This window comes from Nanorana parkeri, unplaced genomic scaffold (genome assembly GCF_000935625.1).
Source record: "Nanorana parkeri isolate BGI_ZX_2015 unplaced genomic scaffold, ASM93562v1 scaffold273, whole genome shotgun sequence".
NCBI lineage: Eukaryota > Metazoa > Chordata > Amphibia > Anura > Dicroglossidae > Nanorana > Nanorana parkeri.
The window spans coordinates 1,183,696-1,204,711 of NW_017306541.1; the positions used below are offsets into that span (position 1 = coordinate 1,183,696).

The following is a 21,016-nucleotide window of genomic DNA, read 5'->3' on the forward strand; positions in this document are numbered from 1 at the left end:
TCATATCTTTAGTTAGGATATTGGCAATGTTCTTCGCTTTACTGAGCTGTGCATTTTATCTTTGGCTTAGAGGCTGTATATCTAATATAAGGCTGATGTACAGTTTCTTATCTACACTGGCACTGATCATATATCTTTTGTAAAGGCAAAACTTCTCAAAAAAATTCAAATAAAAAATTTGCAATGTATATAGATAATTTTTTTTCTCAACAAAACTGGGATTTGACTTTAAGCAGGGGGCCCTGCCAGACAGTTACTTAGAATTATATATAACCCTATAACAACAATTGCATAATTGTATTATTTGTAAGATGCTTTGGCCTATTAAATCTCTGGGTGCTGAGGATTATTGGCTAATAATAAATAATGAATAGATTAGAATACAAATGTAAATCCTGCAAACTGTACAGGAAATCATCCATAGTGATTTTTATAGAAATGTATTGTAGCAAATGTTTATTACATAGGCAGTTAAAATATGTACTATGGAGGATGAAAACAATTACGGGCGCTTGGCATTTGATGTGCATTTGATGTGCTTCAATGCATGTTCCTGAAGTGTTTTTAATGTGTTTTTTCAGGAGGATTCAGTCTCAGGCATGCTTAAAAAGTGAAGGAGAGCTGCTTCATTTGTGGAAAATGTGTGCAAAAAAAAAATACAAAGGAACAGATTGTTTCCGCAGTGGGCTGTGCAAGGACCCAGTGGGCGAGAGAAAAGGGGGCTTTTTAGAAACCAGTCCAGACCTCGTATATAAAAGTCTTAGAAAAACATTTATTCACTAAATTGTTGTATACATAGTTTAGAACCAAAAAATAAAGTACAAAATCATGTCATCAATAAAAATATATATCATTAATAAAAATACATATACATTTTTTTATTGATGACATGATTTTGTACTTTATTTTTTGGTTCTAAACTATGTATACAACAATTTAGTGAATAAATGTTTTTCTAAGACTTTTATATACGAGGTCTGGACTGGTTTCTAAAAAGCCCCCTTTTCTCTCCCCACTGGGTCCTTGCACAGCCCACTGCGGAAACAATCTGTTCCTTTGTATCCATAACCTGGGGTGTGAAACCTCCAGCTCCTCTAGATGCTATTTGCAACACACGCCTGCCAATATTATCCCTTATGTGCAAAAAAAAATGCTTAAAAACATACATGAGGGTGTTTAGAGGCATTCCCATTGAAGTCAATAGGGCCAAAAATGCTGAATTCTGTAGCTCATGCACTTTTATAAGCAACGGGTGTTTGGCTACAGGTGACACAACACTCAGATGTGAACAGGGGCTATTGATAACAATACAAATCCTCTGAGCATTGTAGTGCTTAGCCTTTTCTGTTACAAAACACCTAAGAAGGGAGCCTAAGAAAACACAACTTTCCTAAACAGGGCTATGGCTCTTTATTGTCCTATAACCCTGAGTACTGTCATACACTAGTATTTAAACTGTATTGGTCCCTCCATATATGAAAACAATCCCCCTGTTGCTTTATGTGCCTAGCTTTTACTAAGGCTTAACTTGAGTGCTTCAGGGCTCTAGTTCATACATCAATTCAATACTGTGAAACCCTTATAGACTTCCATGAATTAATATTTGAATAGTGCAGATTTCATCCATTATTAATTTCAATAAATTATGTATGTTTACCTGAATTATCTGGCAGGCGAAGTTTCCCACAGCATAGGTGCCGCCTCCATTGTTTTTGTACATTTTCTTTTAATGCACAGTGGAAGACAAATATAAACAAGCCTATAGAGAAAAACACTCTGGATGTTTACAATGAATGGTGATTTTTATTCCTAACATAAACATAGATGTGTGTGATGGCTTCGAGATTGTAAGGTGCAATTTACTTTCCCCTTAGCCCTTCAAAAGCACAATTCAATGTATTGCATATTGATAATTTTACAGTAACAACGGTTTCAGGCATTGTATGAATAAAGTATCATATAATAAAATATACTATTTGTGTACTTATACAGTATGTCTAGATCACAATAGTTCTTTGTCTAGACACATTAAGGTGGAGGCATTACAGCCATTTGACTTGTTCCCATAGAAAAAGTAGGTGACTCTAATAATAAAATAGGTGACTATTTGATAACAAAAGTGTCTGTCTTCACTATATCTGTCTTTATTGTATAAAAGAGACATAACTTTTCAAGCGATTCAACAGCTACTTCAGGCAGAAACGCCAATTTTGTTTTCCAGCAGCTATAATGACAACTGCCCACATGTAGAATCTTTTCCTACCTAGTCTATGGGTTCATCAACATCACACTTCAAACGTTTACAGTAAAAACTCCCATTTTCTGATCCTTGGTCCTTATCTATTTCCTTCAGCTTTCTCATCTCTCACTAATCTCACATTCATCTCCTACAATGGCTGAATACTTCATTGCCTTCATTGGTCACACCCAACACCTGTGTATATGATTTAGCGTTTTCTGGTCTGCAGAAAAGAAAAGTGCTCTATGATATGATATTGTGTTAGTCATCCCTGCTCTGTCTCTTCTTCAACTTAGCAAAAGTGATAGGAATTTATTTATTTTGAAAGTAACGTGATGTGTGGTTGGCTGTGTGCCACTCCTGGCAACCCCTGCTGCCCTAGGTCAAGAAGTATGTTGGCTATGTAGAAATCTGGATCTGATTGTAACAAACTGAAGTGGATTTTCTGTTAAACCATAAGGCATTACATGCTAGCGTTTACACATATACAGTATAGGAGGAAAAAAGAAACAAGAACAAGAAAACAGGGAACAACAAATTTACTTATTTGAGGGGTACTTGATATAGGCAGACCCTGGCTACTAAAGGGTGGCTAAATATTTAATATAAAAATCATTCAATTCAAATTTATAAACTAATAAGCCATACTGTACCTTGCAAAGAGTTGAAAATAGTGAACAGATACAGGAAGGCAACCGTAACTTCGCCCCATGCAAAGAAAGCAAACCCCCATGTCATTCCCAGCAGAAATGTAAGACTGACAACACTGCGCATGTTCCGCAAGAGCTCCTCTCGGATGCTGCGATTGGTTCTCTTTCCATTTCTTCCACAAATCTGTACCATCACCACAATGAACATGGCTACATTCATCAGGAATATAATTGCAAAGTAGGCCACACAAGTCACATAGAAAACAGTGTTGTCATTTATCCAGCAGCTGAAACAAAACAAAAGGCTTGAGAAGTGTGCTTGCATATAACCAGTTCTGAATCATAAAATATATGAGTTGAGTGTTAGAGTTTACTCTATGATTTAATATGCCAAGCAGTGGAATTAGGACGGGAATATACTGAATAAAAATAATAAATAAAAATAAATAATGTATTCTCAGCATTGTTTCTGTGCTTTATGAGCTTGTTCTCTATTAAGATGTAAATATGCAGTGCAGACAATCGTAAATGTATTTTCAAGCTAGATGCATTGTTTGAAGAAGCCATAATGTTCTACAAATCCTTAGGCTTTTAACAGAAAAAAAGCCACCGAAACACTGAATTTAATGAATCTATGAGGGTTATTCACAAAGCTGCCGAAGGCTATGCACTTGTGGCTTGTACAGCTGATTTCAGCCGTACATCGGCTGAAATCAGCAGCACATCGGCTGGAATCAGCCGTACATTTGGCTGGCTTCGGTTCAGCCGAATATGCTCAGCATGTTCAACTGAGCCAAAGTGAAGAACTCGTTCGACTCAGCCGATCCAGCATCTGGATCGGCTGAGCCGAACCTCCGGCAGGCTACTTACTGCCGTATGGCCTATTCTCATAGGGCCCGAACAGAGTGAGTGAATAGCCGAATGCCGCCAAGTGGCATTCGGCTCGGCTATTCTGCTCCGTACCTCCGTGGTACCAAGCGGAATAGAAAATCAGTGAAAAAAGTAGAATTTTTTTTTTAAATGTAAATAAATGATGAATTAAAAAAAATAAAGATTTCTTTAAAAAAAGAAAAAAGATATATTTTTAAAATATGGGCAGATCTAGCAGTGACAGCTAGCTCCTCCCAACTGTTTCCTATTGGCCAGAACCTGCTAGAGTCTTCTAGCAGGTCCTGGCCAATGAATAACAACTGGGTGGAGCCGGCTGTGATGTCACGGCCGGCTCTGCCCAGTTGTCATTGTTTAATGACAGTTTAGCATCCCCAGGTAACCTGGGGACGCTGATCTGTCATTGCAACTGGGCGGAGCCAGCCATGAGATCATGGCTGGCTCCACCCAGCTGTCAGTTGCAAGGCTTTCAGCCGGCCTATGGCCGGCCGTTCGGCCCGCTTCGGGTGTCACTTCGGGACACCCTGGCTGTTTGGCGAGCTTCAGGAGCTGCACGGGTTATATTGAACTGAAGCGCTCCGGCGGCTGAAGCTAGCCAAAGGATCAGCCGGAGGTACGGAAATGATTTGGGACCTTCAGTGCAGGCACTTTTATAGATTATAAACAAAAAATAAAGGAAAGTTAAACTTGAATAACCTCATGTACTTTACAGAATGTTTATGGCCAGTTTATATTGTTTTGGAAATCTCTGATATAATAAAAGCTGTTTTAAATTAAAAATGTAAATTATTTAATAGGACTTTAACAGAGCTGAATTTTAATAACATGCTTAGCAAAGTGAATCATTATAAGAAAACAAAAGAGAGACTTGAACACTTACAATGGATCACCACCATTTCCATTAGAATCTTTCCCATATACACTACTTCCATAAGCAATGTTTTTGTGTGTACTGGCCAGAACAATGGCAACCACTATAGCAGGTATACCTACAAAAAAAAAAAGAATGCTAAATTATTATTACTGATTGGTTTCTACTTTAATCATGTAATCACAATAATTGCCTATGTATATATATATAGATAGATATATAGATACGGTATATAGATAGGTAGATAGATAGATAGATAGATAGATAGATAGATAGATAGATAGATAGATAGATACCCCCCCTTCCCCCATTGCAGCTGGTGCATAATACTTGGTGCTTCTGGATATGAGGGAATATATGATCTTGCTTGAACACCACCACTTTAGGCTCTGACACCAGCTGACATCAGATATTCTGGTGGCAGATGTGATATAGTAAGTAAGAGTGGGTGAAGCAATGGAGAGGTGACTATCAGTGGGCCAGGAGGGCGGGGAGGTCACCACACGGACACTGTAATAAAGTGACAGTATCTCTTTAACTAGTACAACCCTTCTGTTTAAATCTATCTGTAGGACTAAGCATTATATTAAATACATTCAAATTATTTGCCTTACGTTTTGCAAGAGGTTTGAAAAACAAATCTACTTTTAATTGTTACCATGGCTGATTTTATCCTTAGTAAATTATGGACTATAGCCTAAGGTATTACACAAGAGTTATGTGACAGCAACAGGATCCAGAACTGCTGGGCAACTACTGAACCGTTCTGAGTAAAGCTAGCATGGGAGCTGAAAGGGATGCAGGAATTGCTAAAAAAAAGTCAAAAGGCACTCTGCAGCTCAAGTAAAATATAATCAACTCTTGTTTTTCAAGATCTTGATTGAAAGCCTGTGCAGTCTAACGCAGCATCACATACAGTATGTAACTAACACAAACATGACATAGAATGCATCTATGTCCATCACTTTACAAGAGGTTTATTTATTTCAAAAATTGGTTAATAAAACAAAGCAATGTACCCTGTAAAACTTCAGTTAAAAATTAGATTCAATAAACATTCAATTAAATAAACATAATAAATAATAATATTGTCCCTAGAAAAAATTAGATTAAAAAGAAAAATATAAAGACTTGCCAACCATGACCCTCTACATTCAACCTCCTGGTTTTTGGCTATTTATGAACATGTTGGAATTTTACACTCCATGTTTTTTTTTTTGCTAGAATACAATTGACAATTCAGAACTGACACTTTTCTTCCTTTGCTGAGAAAGCTTTTTCAACTTGTGTTAGAAGTTCAGTACTTTTCATTCATTTTACTACTTGAAAACGCATGAAATGAGTAATTAGCTGACTGTTATTGTAGATCTGCTTTACTCCACTATTCTTTTGCTACTCCTAACTACTAACTTAGTTCTTGTAAACTTGTTTCCTATTATCTAGGAAACCTTTCACACGCTAAGTAATGGCCAGCAATATGTTTATTGTATACACTTACCCCAACCGATAATACAGAATTTCAGAATGTATCGACGAATGTATGTGTTGAATACTTTGACTAGGGCAATGTACATATGTACAGCTTCTAATCCCATCCAGGTGAAGGTAGCTAAAAGAAAGAAGTGTAGCAGGGCAGCAACAGCTATACATAGTTCATTGATTTCAAAGGATGCAAGCCAGCCATCCAGGAGGAAGAAAAGGTTCAGGAAGAGCAGGGCAGTGCTCAGGTTCATCAAGATCTTGGAAGGATAATCACGCCTTATTTTTCTGGAACAGAAAGATAACAATTGAAGCCTCTTTTATACCCATCCAGACACCATTCAGGGATTTAAAAAGGAGCTAAGAAAGAAAAAAAAAGTTTCTACTAAGAGAGAGATTAAGCGAGAGTAAGAGAGAAATTAAAAATGAACAATATCAAAGGGAAGAAAATCTAAAAATAGATTACTAGTATTGGTATAAGGAATCTAGAAAAACATAGAAAACTATAACAACTAAAAAAATAAAATGATATACGTACTCAAATGCAATATAAGTCAGAAGTGTAGCAGCTGTACATATGGCAGATATTCCACAGCCAATATATGTTATGAAGGTAAGTATTTTTGTAGTCAGTGGATCTAAAGATTCCCCCTTTCTTTGGAGGTCCTACAAAAAAAGGAATGATGCAATGGTATAAATGGAATGATTTTCATGATTGTTATTTTTTCATTTTTCCAGATTGTCATTTTGGTGTTCTTGCATTATAGTAAACCTGGCACAAACTGAGCCAATGCATCCAGTGTAGTCCTATTTTACACCCTTTTCATGTTTTGATGTGCCGTGATTCCACTTGAGTGGTAAGGAGCCACCTTTGTCTGACAAAATTAAACAAAATCTCTAACAAGCATAATTGTATCCACTCAGCCATGTCTTTTGAATGTTAAGTGCAGTCACGATTGGGGAAATTTTGTAATTGTGACGCACAATAATCCCCTCTATATTGTATAAGTTCATATATTAAATAGAACAAGTGTAATGTCCCATGAGTAAACGTTATTATTCGGCAACTGTATAGCCCGGATTATAACCTTGTAGCGGCTGACTTCTTCTCCTTGTCTTCTTTCAAGTTTGACATCTTCAGCCATCTAGATTGCCTGACACAGGTGACATAACTCTGACACATGCACATGGGAGTTAATTAATCCCACCACCTAAGGCATGTTAGGAATATACACTGAGCTGCACACATGTAGCTAAGTGGACATTCAGAGCAAACATTGCTGGCAGCCAGAAGAGAACCTTTTGTTACAGAGAAGATATGCAGAGTCTCTTCTGCATTACAACCCTACCTGCCTGCAATTTTTCATCTTAATCCTTTAGTTATGCTTTAACTGACAGGCTGCTTCAGTCTTTTACTTCACATGTTGCTTTGCACTATAAACTGTGGACACAGATCGATACTCCCCTTTGTCCAAAAATCAACCCCCCAACCCATTTCACTACCCTTATTTACACTCTAGGAGGGATTTTTAGTAACGTCACGGAGGTAGCAGACAGATGACATCGCCAATGAATACAGTGAGCACAGCCCCCATGTGGAAAAATTAATAAACTATACTTCTAGGTCATTATACTCACTTACCAATTATACAACTGTCTGTGTATCTAAAAGGGATATCTATCTATCTATCTATCTATCTATCTATCTATCTATATATCTATCTATCTATCTATCTATCTGTCATTTATCACATTGCTAAATGACGATAGCAAACAAATTCATAAGTAGAAATTATTTTCAATACAGTTCAATAGGCACATGCAAATCGTGAATTACCTTGTTAAGTTTCCAATTTCCCCCTACCATCTCCAATAGCAAGATTTAGGAGGCAGGAGGGGTCAGGGACAGATGACTGTTACATTAAAAGTACAGGTTTAGATATAACTTCAGTTGCCTATATCTCTGGATCTACTGTTTGATGATTCGTCCTTATTTTTTGTGTGACAGATTTACTTTGTACAGCTTGGAAAGCTACATCAAATAAGAGCCAGTAGCTTCCTTCCTCCTAGTTCTGTTTAAGATGCAGCAGAAAAGTGACTTATTCCTTTGAACGTGTATAGGAATTATATCATCACTCTTGCAGTATGACAATATTAATACATATTCTGTTACATATGTGTTATGGTTTATTGCCACTACTTGTTAATTGAACCTCAGCAAACATACATACAGTATAACCATATACAGTGGGCTTGAGTGCACCTGCTCTATAGCACACAATATACAGACACAGATGCTCTTTGTATTGTGTTGCTGTTCTCTAGAATTTAAAAAATAGAGCAGTAACGTTTTTCATGAGTTGAGGAGCAATCACAATCCAGTCAAATTAAATAGGCCTCCTAATGGGATGGATGTGCTTCAATAAACAAATGTGTTGTGTTGTAAATGGGCCCTTAACATTCCACATAAAATAGAAGATTGCTGGAAAAAAAATGATCTTATGTAATAATTGAAAAGCATAAGTACATGCAAAACTCATATTTAATTTCTGAATGCAGGAGAATTTAAAGTACACCACCTACTTATATCTCTCTTCCACTCTAGCACATGATTTCCTCACAGGAGCTCCCACCCTGTCAAAAACAACAGTCTCATTTGGCTTCATGACAAATATTGTAGTCAGGCTCCTCCCATTGAATTCTCAATTTTCCCTAAAGCAGAAGTATTAGGAGAATAAAATGTATTCTTCCCAATACTTAGAGCCGGTGTTGGACACTGCAGGTGTCACATGTCGGCTCTATATATCGAGAGCTGAGCAATCACCAACCGCTGATCACTCCGTCATCTGTCACTCAGGCAGCATGGTGGATCCCGACAATATTCAGGATCTTTCCTGGCTGCAGATTAGCCCAGCGCTGTTAGCAAATAGCGGGCAGTAGACTGCTATATGCTGACTTTGGGTGACAGAAGTACATTTACTAATTTAACTGATAGGAATCCTAAAAATGAATTTAATTCTACTATATTTAATCCTAAAAATGAAATTTAAATACAAAGAATGTCTAGCCAGCCCCAGCTTAAATAAAACTTGTATTACTAGTGTACTTAAGTGGTAGGAAATGCCAACTGCAATTAAAGTTAAGCTGGAAAATATTATAGAGAAAATGAAGTCTTTTCTTTAAATCTCTTACCATTAATATACCAAAATGTGTGAGATGATTGCACAAGCAGACTGTCTCGTTCACATTGGATTCGTTTATCAGCACCCTGCAGCCAGTTTGGCTCCAGCCACCGTTTCCAGCTGTTGAAAAGCAAGAGTAAAGAATCAGCTGTTGAGAAATACGCCACTACCCCTGACCAAACAAGATTTGAAATGTTGTGTAAGAAACATTGGACGCCTTAGGTTTTTTAACAGCTGTGTTTGTTTTCACTTGATTTTCCAAGTAAAAGGGGTACTGTTTTTGGACATTATTTATATATGAGATAAAAAGGATTTATTATATAATTAGCATTTATTATATAATTTTCATGTACAGTATGTTCGAAAATCTCTGACTAATCTCACATTGTTTGCATCAATGCTTTTGCTGTGGATAATCTGAATGTAACTTAATTGCCATAACAATACTTTGTACAGTGTTAACCACTTGCTGACTGGAGTATTAAACACCCTTCCTGTCCAAGCCGTTTTTCAGTATTCAGCGATGCGGTACTTTGACTGACATTTATTCCATGTCATGCAATGCTGTACTAAAATGAATTTTATATAATTTTTGGGGGACAGATAGAACTTTATTTTGGTGGTATTTAATCACCACTGGGGTTTTTATTTTTTACTATATAATGAAAAAAGTACAGAACATTTTGAAAAAAAACCCTGTTTTCCCTACTTTATGTTGTAAAACGTTTATCAGCACCCACATTTATGTTAAAATATAAAATACGGGGTCATGTCGGACAAATAGACACCAAACATGTCAAGCTTTAAAACTGTGTGCGCCTGCGAAATTGCAAAAAACGACCATGCCTAACATTGTCTATAGGCAACGCTTTAAAATCTTTTACCACCGCTCATCATTTTAGTGTTATCAGTGATTGATGGCTCTAGAATTATTGCTCGCACTCCAAAGTTTGTGGCAATATGTAACATGTGTGGCGTAATGGTTGTTTTCGCATGTAGGCGCACCCGACGCGTATTTAGGTTTATACTGTAAGTGCGTGCACTTTTTTTGTTGTTGTTTTTATGTGGGAATTTAATTTGTTTTTGTTTTTTTACACTTAACTTGATTGCTATCACGTAGGGGGCTAATAAGCCCCCTATGTGATAGCCAATATACACTGACAAGTTCTCTTTATGGAGACATCAGGGGTCTCTAAGACCCCTAATGTCACCTAGGGACCCCAAAGAAGCTGATGAAACAGAGATCTGCTTAACCAGCTTCATCTCTGCCTCTCAGCCAGAGAAATGACAGCTATAGGCAAAAGTGATGTAATGTACATCGCTGTCGCCTTTGGAGAGAGAAGGAGGAGAGATCAGTGGTGGGGGAAATGCTGATCTCTCCTCCTTCTCTGTACTAATAGCACTGTGCGGGTCCTGGGATAACCAGCAGCGACAGGGGGGGGAGTGCAGCAGCAGAGGGCACAGTCATACAAGCAATCGGCTGGCTGTAGAGCTGGCTGAACGCTTGTATATAACAGCTGGTAATGACTGTTTAGATTCCCGGTGGGGACACGTCTACGTGCGCCAGCTAGGGGGCCCGCGTAACCAGGAAGTAAATCACGTAAATGTACGTTCATCCGAAAGTAAGCATCCACCCTCAGCCCATAGTTTTACCATGGGTGAACAGCAAGGGGTTAAAGTGTATGTCAGGGTGAAAAACATATACAGTACACCTCTTCAATACATGCATCATATGTTTCCCTTTAAAAACCCTGCGAGTACAGAAAAATACCTGTTGATCTGACAGAAATGCACTTAGCTGTTGTGGGCTGACAACACCCAATTTATGTGGACCAAGTGGTGTCAGCCCTGCCCAATTTTCTTTTGCTAAGCTACTCCAACCCTCCTACTATCCTATTCTCTACAAAATAGAAACTAATAGACTCCTTGAAAAAACTCAGGAAGTGCGCACGGCACACAGGTCAGGTATAAATCTTTTTTATAATCCAGTTTTTTATATCTTTATTTTATTTAGTTTTTCTACACTTTGTTACTGTATATCGATTCCTAGGTATTCCAAGGTAGGCTGCATTTGCATGTGGACTGCCTAGGTAACACCCACTCATGACACTGATACTCCATGTATGAAAATACTGAAATCCAATAAATAAAAGGGGCGGGCCAGGGGCAGTCAGTCTGGGGAGGAAAGGGCTGGATGATGCTTGACATTCCCCAGCCAGGAAAAAAGATGGGCTCTTTCTGACTTTCTGCAGCTTGTAATAAACCATACGAACAGATAGTGTGTAGCACATGAGACTGTACAACCGTTCAAGAATTTCATATTTGGAAAGTATTCTACTGTATTCTTTTCACCCTGAAGCCATTTGTCTCTTGCAATGTTACATAAGGAATGTCAGAAGCAAACTGCACCGTGACCTGCCCTACAAATCAGCACCTAAATGCTAAACATGATGTAGTGTAATGTTTACCACAACTTTCAGGTAGCGCAGGACATGACCTGAAACAGCCTTTTCCACTTTCATGGACTTTTGGCAAGTAACTCAGTAGACACAATTTTCAAAGCAAACAAGCTCACATAGAAGCAGTTCATATTAATCTGAAAGCAGAGCAAGATATTTATGTATAGCCTACAATTTTTTGTGGTGTCCCAGAAAACACAGGTTGGATCTTCGTTTCCCTAAAAAAAAAAAACAGAAAATCACATATATAACAAATAATTAAATACTTTTAGCTAAAATAACATAATGATATGATTAGACAATGAAAACTCAATATAAGTAATATTAAGTAAGATCAATCCCAAAGAGGGATTAAGAGGATTAAATAATCGGATTTGCGCTGTAAAATTTAAATGAAGCCTTGTGTTTTAAATAATGCATCACATATTATTGCAGGCATAATATTTGCATAAACTTGCAAAATGTAGGTATAACAACTCTACTTACCCCTGTCAAGTTATATAGCTAGAGGCAGGCCCTGCTGCCTCACCACCAGCCTGCTAAATTAACCTGTTTGTGCTCTCACTGTCTTTTAACCTGCTTAAAAAGCTCCCATTCCTTGCCTGGTTTCTAAATCACATTAGGATGACAGTTAGTATGTAATGTAACAGAGCCGGATTTGCTCACACTGCTGATCCCCCCATTTCTTTCTTGCCTAAAGGGCTAGGGTTGGTTACTCTACAGATGTGATTCTGTTATTTATACTAGTAGCTCATTTGTCTAATAATATATTTATTTAATAGTTTTCAAATAAATACATTGTACGAGTAATTATTGTTTTATAGTTATAAATCAAATATGTAATATATCAGTGATATCAATTAATTTATTTTTCATTTTTAGTTTGTTATTCATCTATACAGAGCCAATAACAATAGAATCAGGCATGCTTTACAATTAAAGATTCTGAAATAAAATAAAGGTGTTTCTACATTCCAGGTACCCGTAGACAGTGGCCAGATGTTCGTAGAGAATCCGACAGCAGATATATCTCCACCTGCACTCCTTTAGGCCAGTGCACATGGGCTTTAGGAATCAGGTAAAGTCAGTTTAAGATCAGTCTGTGTTTTGCCTAAATTGTGAATGTATTAAATGCATGGCAAATACATGGTAAATGCATGATAAAATGCATCTTAAAGTAACACTAAACTCAGCAGTTAAATCTTAAAAATGTATTCAAGTGCCTTAACTATTAACAAAAATGTATGTTATTTGTGTATCACTCAGCTGTAGATCCTCAAATCATCTCTGAATTGGTGCTGACACTGTCCTTCTTTCTGGAGGTTGGCTACTTTTGTTCCACATGGTCCCTGTGTGTGATGTAAAGTAGGGATCACGCCCATAATGGACTAAAATCTCAGTACAAATTAGTAAACTAAACATGAGATTGTAGTCCATCATGGGCGTAAGCTTGGAGCAGTGACTACTTTGTAACGCACACAGGGACCATGGGGAACAAAAGTAGCCACCCTCCAGAAGGAAGGACAGTGTCAGCACCAATTCCGAGATGATTTGAGGATCCACAACTGAGTGATAAACAAATAAGACACATTTTTATTCACAGTTAAGTAATTGAATACATTTTTAAGATTTAACTTCTGAGTTAAGTGTCACTTTAAGATAACTGTGAGTGAGTAGAAAACATGCTTTGTATCAACCTGCCACTTACATTGACAGATAAAACATATTGAATGTAATGGGTGGCTCCTTGTTTTTTTTAAACCAACCACACTAAACCACAATATGAAGACATGGAGCCCTAGGCAGGATAGCAGCATTGCCTCCCTAAACCAAGTTCTACATGTAACAACACGAATATGTATAGACTGATAAATATTTATTTGAAATAATTACCTGTTGTGATCGATGCTTAACAGTAATCCTAACGGGATCTGAAAGGTTTTGAATAGAAATATTTCCAATGCTGCATGCCACAATGTAACTGTTTAGTTTTTTATTCAAAGAATTTAGTTGTGAATCCTATCAAAAAATAAAAATACAATTTTTTTTTTAAAGTAGACAATGTATTAAAAGTAATGAAGCACATAATGCAAAGGCATTTTTTATGACTAGATAAATATAATAAAGCCCAACTAAACTTTCAGTTTATAGCAGAAAAATGCATTTTAGGTGCATCAAAACAAAAAGGTGGTAAAGTCTTAGGGGTCTATTCACAAAGCTACCGAAGGATCTAGCCGTAGCTTCGGCTGATCCTTCGGGTAGTTTCGGCCCCAGGACCCCGAAGGGTCAGGGCTGCTGTACGGGCTATTCAGTATAGCCCGTACAGCCCCAAAGTTGGCCGAGGGGCTCATTCGAGCCGAAGGCATATGCTTCGGCTCGACTGAGCCCAGGGGAAATTCGAAGCTGGCCGAACGGCCGGTCATTGGCCAGCCGACAGCCTGCTTCTGACAGCTGGGCGGAGCCAACCGTCATCTCACGGCTGGCTCCGGCCACTTGCAGAGAGATCAGCGTCCCTGGTTAACAGGTAACCAGAGACGCCGTTCTATCATTACACTGAGAAACCATCGGAGCAGCTGTAAAATCACAGCAGCTCCGCCGGGTTCTGTGTGTAATGACAGAAGGCGTCCCTGTCATTACACTGCGGCTCCTCAGTACACTAAGAACCCGGCGGAGCTGCTGTAAAATCACAGCAGCTCCGACGGGTTCTCAGTGTGTAATGGCACATGGCATCCCTGGTTACCAGGTAACCAGGGACGCCCATGTGTCATTACGACGAGAGCTTAGGAGAGCCAGCAGTGATATGAAAGCCGACTCTGCTAAGCTCTCATCTTAATGACAGAACAGCATCTGCTGGTTACTAGGTAGCCCCGCCGGCTCCGACAAGCTCTAATTCTAATGGCAGCTGGTTCCAGCCAATAGAAAACAGTTGGGTGGAGCTTGCTGTCACTGGTAGCTCCGCCCAATCATTTTTTATTTTTCTACTTCTTTAACTGTTTTTCTATTCTGCTCGGTACCACAGAGGTACCGGGCAGAATAGCCGAGGCGAATGCCGCCCACTCACTGCTGTTCGGCATCTATGAGAATAGGCTGAACAGCAGCGAGTAGCCTGCCGGAGGTTCGGCTCAGCAAATCCAGATGTTAGATCGGCTGAGTCGAACTCCTTCTGCACTTCTTGTAGGCCAAACATGCCGAGCATGTTTGGCCAACCCGAAGCCACCCGATGTACGGCTGATTTCAGGCAATATACGGCTGAAATCAGCCGCACAAGCCTGAGGTGATTAGCCGAACAGTGTTCGGCTCACTTCACTTTGGGTCGGTTGTTCACTCGGCTGCCTGCGGCAGCTTTGTGGATGGACACCTTAATGTTTCTTCAAGAAGCAGCTACAGTCTATGCACTGCCGACATGCAGCAGAGAATGACCCTTGCTTTCTGTGTGGAAGCAGTGGTTTCTTTGCAGAGGTCAGATGTACATTGTGCTGAGTTACACCTAGAACTCTGCAACCAGCAAAGCTCATGCTCTGAGTCAGCATGGGGCATGTCGGAGCTCTGCAGAGAGACCACTGCTACTACACAGACAGCAAGAATCCAAGCATGCTGACAGGAGACAGTTTTTTCTAAGGAAAACAAACTATATGCTTTAAAAAAAAAACTTTAGCTTTCATGCACCTGAAATGTATTTAGCTCATTTAAACTGAATGTTCAAGTGGGCTTTGAAGTAACTATAAGTTACACATCAAAAGGTAACAAACTGAGTGGCTAATATTGCACAGTAATATAACACAATACTTCGGATGATATGTTAATTTGGTTTAGATTCTTAACAATCTCTTTAAAATAAATACTATTCCACCACAGCAGTGAGCTTACATTAAAAAGCATATAAACAATAGGGAATGATTGATATTTCTTCCTCCCAACTTTCTTGTGACCCAAAGTCAGCACCTAGAGGGCTACTGCTCACTATTTGCTAACAGTGCAGAGCCGTGCTGCAGCAGAGGAAAGAGCACAACAATATTGTCGGGATCCACCCTTACTGCCTGATTGACAGCTGGCTCTGTTTCTCTAGAAATAGGGATGGGATAACACCTACTTTATATGTGTTACACGTTCCCATTCATACTGCAAAACTTAAAAATAAATACTTACATTTTAAGTGTTTTTTTATTTGCTAACTAGAATCCCCCTATGTAATATTGAGCAGGGCGCTGTGACAAAGTAAGTTTACCATAATTAACCCTGTCTGTACTGTGCTGGCAGGTCCTCATTATCAGTTGTAAACTGGATTTGAACACTGTCCTAACAAAGAGTTAAAAATTTAAAAAAATTGTATGTTAACAAGAAGAAACTCAGTCTATCCCTCAGTTTGACCTTCTACTTTCACTTTAAAACTGGTTTGAGTGGCCTGGACCAAAGAAACATCTAAATTTTAATTATTTTTACATCTGTTTTGTGAATGGGAACATATAACAAAGATATAGTGGGCGTTTCTCAAATTTGACTGCAAAAGTGGAAGTACACTTTAAGCAAAGAGATAAATATATGGGAGACTGGGCTTTATTACCACAAATAAAATAAGCCCTCCACTCTGGAAGAGGTTGAATAAAGATGTTTAACTAAAATGTGTTTCTGTATTTTTGTTTGCTAATGAATGAAAGTACGCTCTTTTCACTAATCACAACTCCAGCAAGTGGAAACATAAATACAGGAAGTGTGTCAAACATTTAAACAAAATTAAATATTATGTTATATAGTTTTAAGGAAACATGTGTTACCTTTTTAACCCAATGTCCTGTTTACAGTATTTTTTTTTTTTTTTCATGGAACATTTTTCAACATCCTTAATTACAATGTGCCACATAGCACAGTACAAGTGCATGGTAAATGGGTAAACATACAGTGCGTCCTTAATATAATCATAGTAATGACAACACAAGCTGTGACCAGGTTGCTTGATAAGAACATGTTAGATCACTTCCTGTGGAATGACTTGAGTCTCTTATCTGATTGGCAAATGTATTGTAATGAACAGCTACATTACAAAAATAAATATTTGTTCTACGAAAGAGATATGTGCAAAATTCCATTTATGGTACCTATGATTTGCTACACTTGTTCCTAAGTAATTCTCAAGCACTATACTAAATGCTACACATAATTTTAATTGTAAAGGAATATATTCTACGCAGAGCTAAAGGTTTATCGACATCTAGTATATGGCCAAGAGCATGTAAACAACCCTCCAAATTATTTAGTTTAGGTGTTTCCAATGAAGGGTACGGTTAATGTGAAAGACAGTTTAGACAATTTTGTGTTTCCATCCTTGTGGCAACAGTTTAAGGATCACCCATTTCTGTTCCAGCATGACTGTAAACCTGGACACAAAGCTAGGTCCTTAAAGATATGGTTTGACAGGTCTGGTGCGGAAGAAGTGGCCTGAACAAAGCCCTGACAAAGCCTGAACCTTTGGAACCTTTGGAATAAATCAGACTGCCAACTGAAAGCCAGGTCTTCCCCTTCAACATTAGTACCTGTCCTCACAATTGCTCTTTTGGCTGAATGGCCACAAATCCCACAGACACACGTCAAAATCTTGTGGAAAGCCTTCCCAGAAGAGTGGAGGCTGTTTACTGCCACAAGGGGGAAAGGCATCTTCATATTATTGACAATGGCTTTAGAATAGGATGTCCAGCATTATATCATATAGGTGGGATAGTCTTGTAAACACAACTTTTTGGCCATATAGTGTACATGCCATTGAATACTGGTTACAATAAGTAGATAGAAACAGAATTTTACTAGCGTGAATAAAAACACATTACTGCAAATATAAAGTAATTGGGGGTGATTTACTAACCGAAACACACACACACACCAGGTGTGTGTGATTTTCACACAGCAAAACGTATTTATCAACCAAAAAGTCTCTAAAAGCATATTTCCACTAATGCCATATATGGAAAAATCATGCACATGATGCATATATAATGCTGCTTCACAGTTTAGACAAAAATGGTTAGCTCATGCATTTACATTCCTGCATTCATCAACGCAAGCAACATAACATAGAGCTAATTTACACCACATTACCTTGCAATTCATTGCAGGGCTTTGAACAACACACCTGCTGGGTGTGTACACACTACAAAGGTGTTTCGATTCCTCCCATAGAACATGCTGGGAGGGAACACACTGCAGAGGTGTATACACATTCGTGGTGTGTTTATAAGGTTAGTAAATCAACCCCATTGTGTCACATTGGGTTTTTACATCTTCAAATTACAATGTGCAGTCACAAATCATTATTTTCTAACACTAAAGTAGAGTTTCAATGCCAGAGCAAATAATTTCCACCTTGTCCAAACCTCTCAATAACATTTACACTGCTAGCATTCTAAAGCTAGATTCTAACCTGGATGTTTTTACTCGGTAGGCAATTTCACAAGTATATAAGCAAAATTATAATGATTTTGAATTTATTTTAAATTAGTTTTATTATTTATGAATTAATAAAATTGATGTTGCTTATAATTTATTTCTATTATCTATATTAACGTGTATGTAAAACTAACGTTTTAATTTTTAGATAGAATGTGGAATTGTTAGAACCCATGTCAGGTTTTTATTGCGGTCTGTGTCCTTGCCAAGTAGAATTAGCTCCACTATTCATCTTGTCTAAAGTATAAAAAGTGATCAGAAATCACATATTTGAAGAGTGTTCTCAGGGAACAACAGGTGAGCTGAAATCTTACAAAAGGGAAACATGTTCTGGTGACAAATGTCATGCTTTGGATAGATTTCATCTTACTTGCTGCGTCTCTGGGACAGGAAGTGAAGGGAAAGCTCCCCAACAGGGCACACACACAAAATAAACATTTACCACAGCCTGTCCTTTGACAGAATGCCGTAGAGAAACACCTTTGCTCTCTTTGTAGAAGCAGTTGCGTCTCTGCAAAGCTCATTCACACTGCTGATTAGAGAGCTCTAGCTGTAGGGGCAGTGTCAGACCTCTGCAAAGAGAACACTGCTCCCACACAAAGCACGTTTTTGAAACAGTCCTGAATAAAATAAAAATATACAAAATACTAAATATGAACTTTGAATATGGCAAAATATGCATTTGAGGCGATAGGCTTAAAGAGAATTATGAGGCGAGTGATTTTCAATCAGCCTCATAATCTGAGCCGACCTGTGACAATGAAACTGTCACAGGTCAGCTCAGTAGATCGGGAAGTGAGCGAACACATACCGTCGCTCGCTCACTTCTCGATCTATCCCTGCAGAGAGCTGTGACTGTCACTGTTCCCCCCCTTCCCCCCCTTCCCCTGTCCGATCCTCCAGCGCTGACTGGCAGAACGAACGGGGCGGGTACAGCTGGCTCTGCCTCTAGATAGAGCCAGCTGTAACTCACGCAGCTGGGTGGATCCAGACAGCATTGTCGGGATCCGTTCCGGCTGCGGCGTCTCAGTACACCGCGAGCTGTAGCTCGCGGTATACTGAGCTTTGGGTGATGGGAGGACGCTAGTTTGTGTCCTCCCATTACCCTTAGGAGAACTATGGGGAAAAGCCCTAACCCCATAGTTCTCCTTTAATTAACAAAGCTTTAACAAAAGGAACATACGCTTTGTTTTATGCCATGTGGCAAATTTTCAAATCTTGTTGGACTCTAAAAAATAGTGGTCACAAAAAAAAGTATTCCTGCTATGTTAGCTTTGTGAAAGGAGCCAAATGTATTTATTAAAAAAAGCACAGAAAGCAATGCAAAGTTATAATCATTGGCAACCAGACCCACTTTTATCAGTAATGGGTAAACAGTCTAGTAAAAGCTGATTTTAAGATTAGATCATTCCTTATTATTGTTCTTTGCATAGTTTGATGGAATAGCGACTTAAACGTTTGTTTCTACATTATAAATATGGATACGCTTCTAATACTATAGAGAGAGGGCCACAATGATCGATATAAGGTCTAATGCACATGGCCAAAAATGGCTGTACAGCACACATATCAGAAGTATTTTCAGCCCTGGACTCACAAATGTACTGTACAGCTGCGTGCAACCAGCCTATAAGCAATCAGCCTGTAGAAATCAATGACAGGAAGACCGATCCCATTGTTTACATGTGTACTAGGACTTACGCATGGCCCCTGCGAATGAATATTGTTATTAGAGAGCTTTATCACATTAAATATCAGATTTGTATGACATATATGAATCTTGTTTTATTTACCTGAAAAAGTCCAGCTTTGCTGAAGAAAGTGAACTGAGCTCTTGAAACTGTATAGAAATCACTTTGACTTAATTTTGACAAAAGGCTGGATGGGAGGACAACGGAAGCCAGAGGACTGTCTTGATTTTTCTTCAAGTCAATCTGTTGAAGAGTGAAAGTACATATTTTTAGATATCTTTAAGTAACACGTGATATATGAAATTATTACATGGCATCACATCATATCCACTTCTATGTCTAATTCTTGAGACTAATGGGTTGATTTACTAAAGACAAATAGTTTGTTCACCTTGCAAGGGAATTTTCCCTTAGTTTAGTGAATGAAATAAAGCTCTGCTGGTGTCCATCAGTCAATCATTGCAAACAAAAATGCAGTTTTTTTTTTATTTTCCTTTCTCTTGATTGGGTATTCTTTGAATTTTTTCCACATTCACTAAGCTAAGGGAAAATTCCCTTGCAAAATGAACTGCCTATATGCCTTGAGTAATTCAACCCCAATAACATCTTCTCACATAAGCCACAAGTCTTGAATTTGGTAGCATAGTAAAATACATAATTTAAGTATTTTATTTAGGTAGAATGAGGGCAAATATAAAAAAAAATACAAATGTTCCAAAGATTTTATTTCTCTAATTAGCACAGTCCGAGAAATCTACCATTCTTAAAGTGGACCTTTACCTCTTTCACTAAAAATCACATCAGCATTCAGCTCTGCATGGTGATATAAAATCATCTTACATTTATTGGTTAAATAATCATCATTTGCTTTTACTTACAATTACTGTTTGGCCACTTCCTGGTCATCTTAGACATTAGTAATGTAGCCTGTGCCTAAGAGTTGCATCCTGGGAAGGTTGCATTACCAGTGCATTTCTGGGAAATCTCATCTGTAAGCTGCAAAATCTCCCCGGGGTCTTAGGGAAAGGCATTTTCACCTGAGATGATGTGCATGGTCACATGTCTTAGTGGCAGAGTTCCAAGAAGGCAGATGAGGCAGAGTTCCAAGAAGTAAAGGGAGAT

At 38.4% G+C, this 21,016-nt stretch overlaps 1 protein-coding gene across 1 annotated transcript in view; it reads right to left on the bottom strand.

The window, feature by feature from the left end:
• Positions 1 to 21,016, bottom strand: part of ADGRG6 (adhesion G protein-coupled receptor G6) — a 140,821-nt gene that overhangs the window by 6,781 nt on the left and 113,024 nt on the right. Inside the window, exons 15-23 of the mRNA XM_018557213.1 lie at positions 19,997 to 20,137; positions 13,662 to 13,787; positions 11,941 to 11,986; positions 9,320 to 9,429; positions 6,666 to 6,793; positions 6,147 to 6,415; positions 4,658 to 4,766; positions 2,893 to 3,176; positions 1,658 to 1,759 (exon numbers count right to left, since the gene is read on the bottom strand). Coding sequence (XP_018412715.1) covers positions 1,658 to 1,759; positions 2,893 to 3,176; positions 4,658 to 4,766; positions 6,147 to 6,415; positions 6,666 to 6,793; positions 9,320 to 9,429; positions 11,941 to 11,986; positions 13,662 to 13,787; positions 19,997 to 20,137 — 1,315 coding nt within the window. The remainder of the gene's footprint in view (positions 1 to 1,657; positions 1,760 to 2,892; positions 3,177 to 4,657; positions 4,767 to 6,146; positions 6,416 to 6,665; positions 6,794 to 9,319; positions 9,430 to 11,940; positions 11,987 to 13,661; positions 13,788 to 19,996; positions 20,138 to 21,016) is intronic.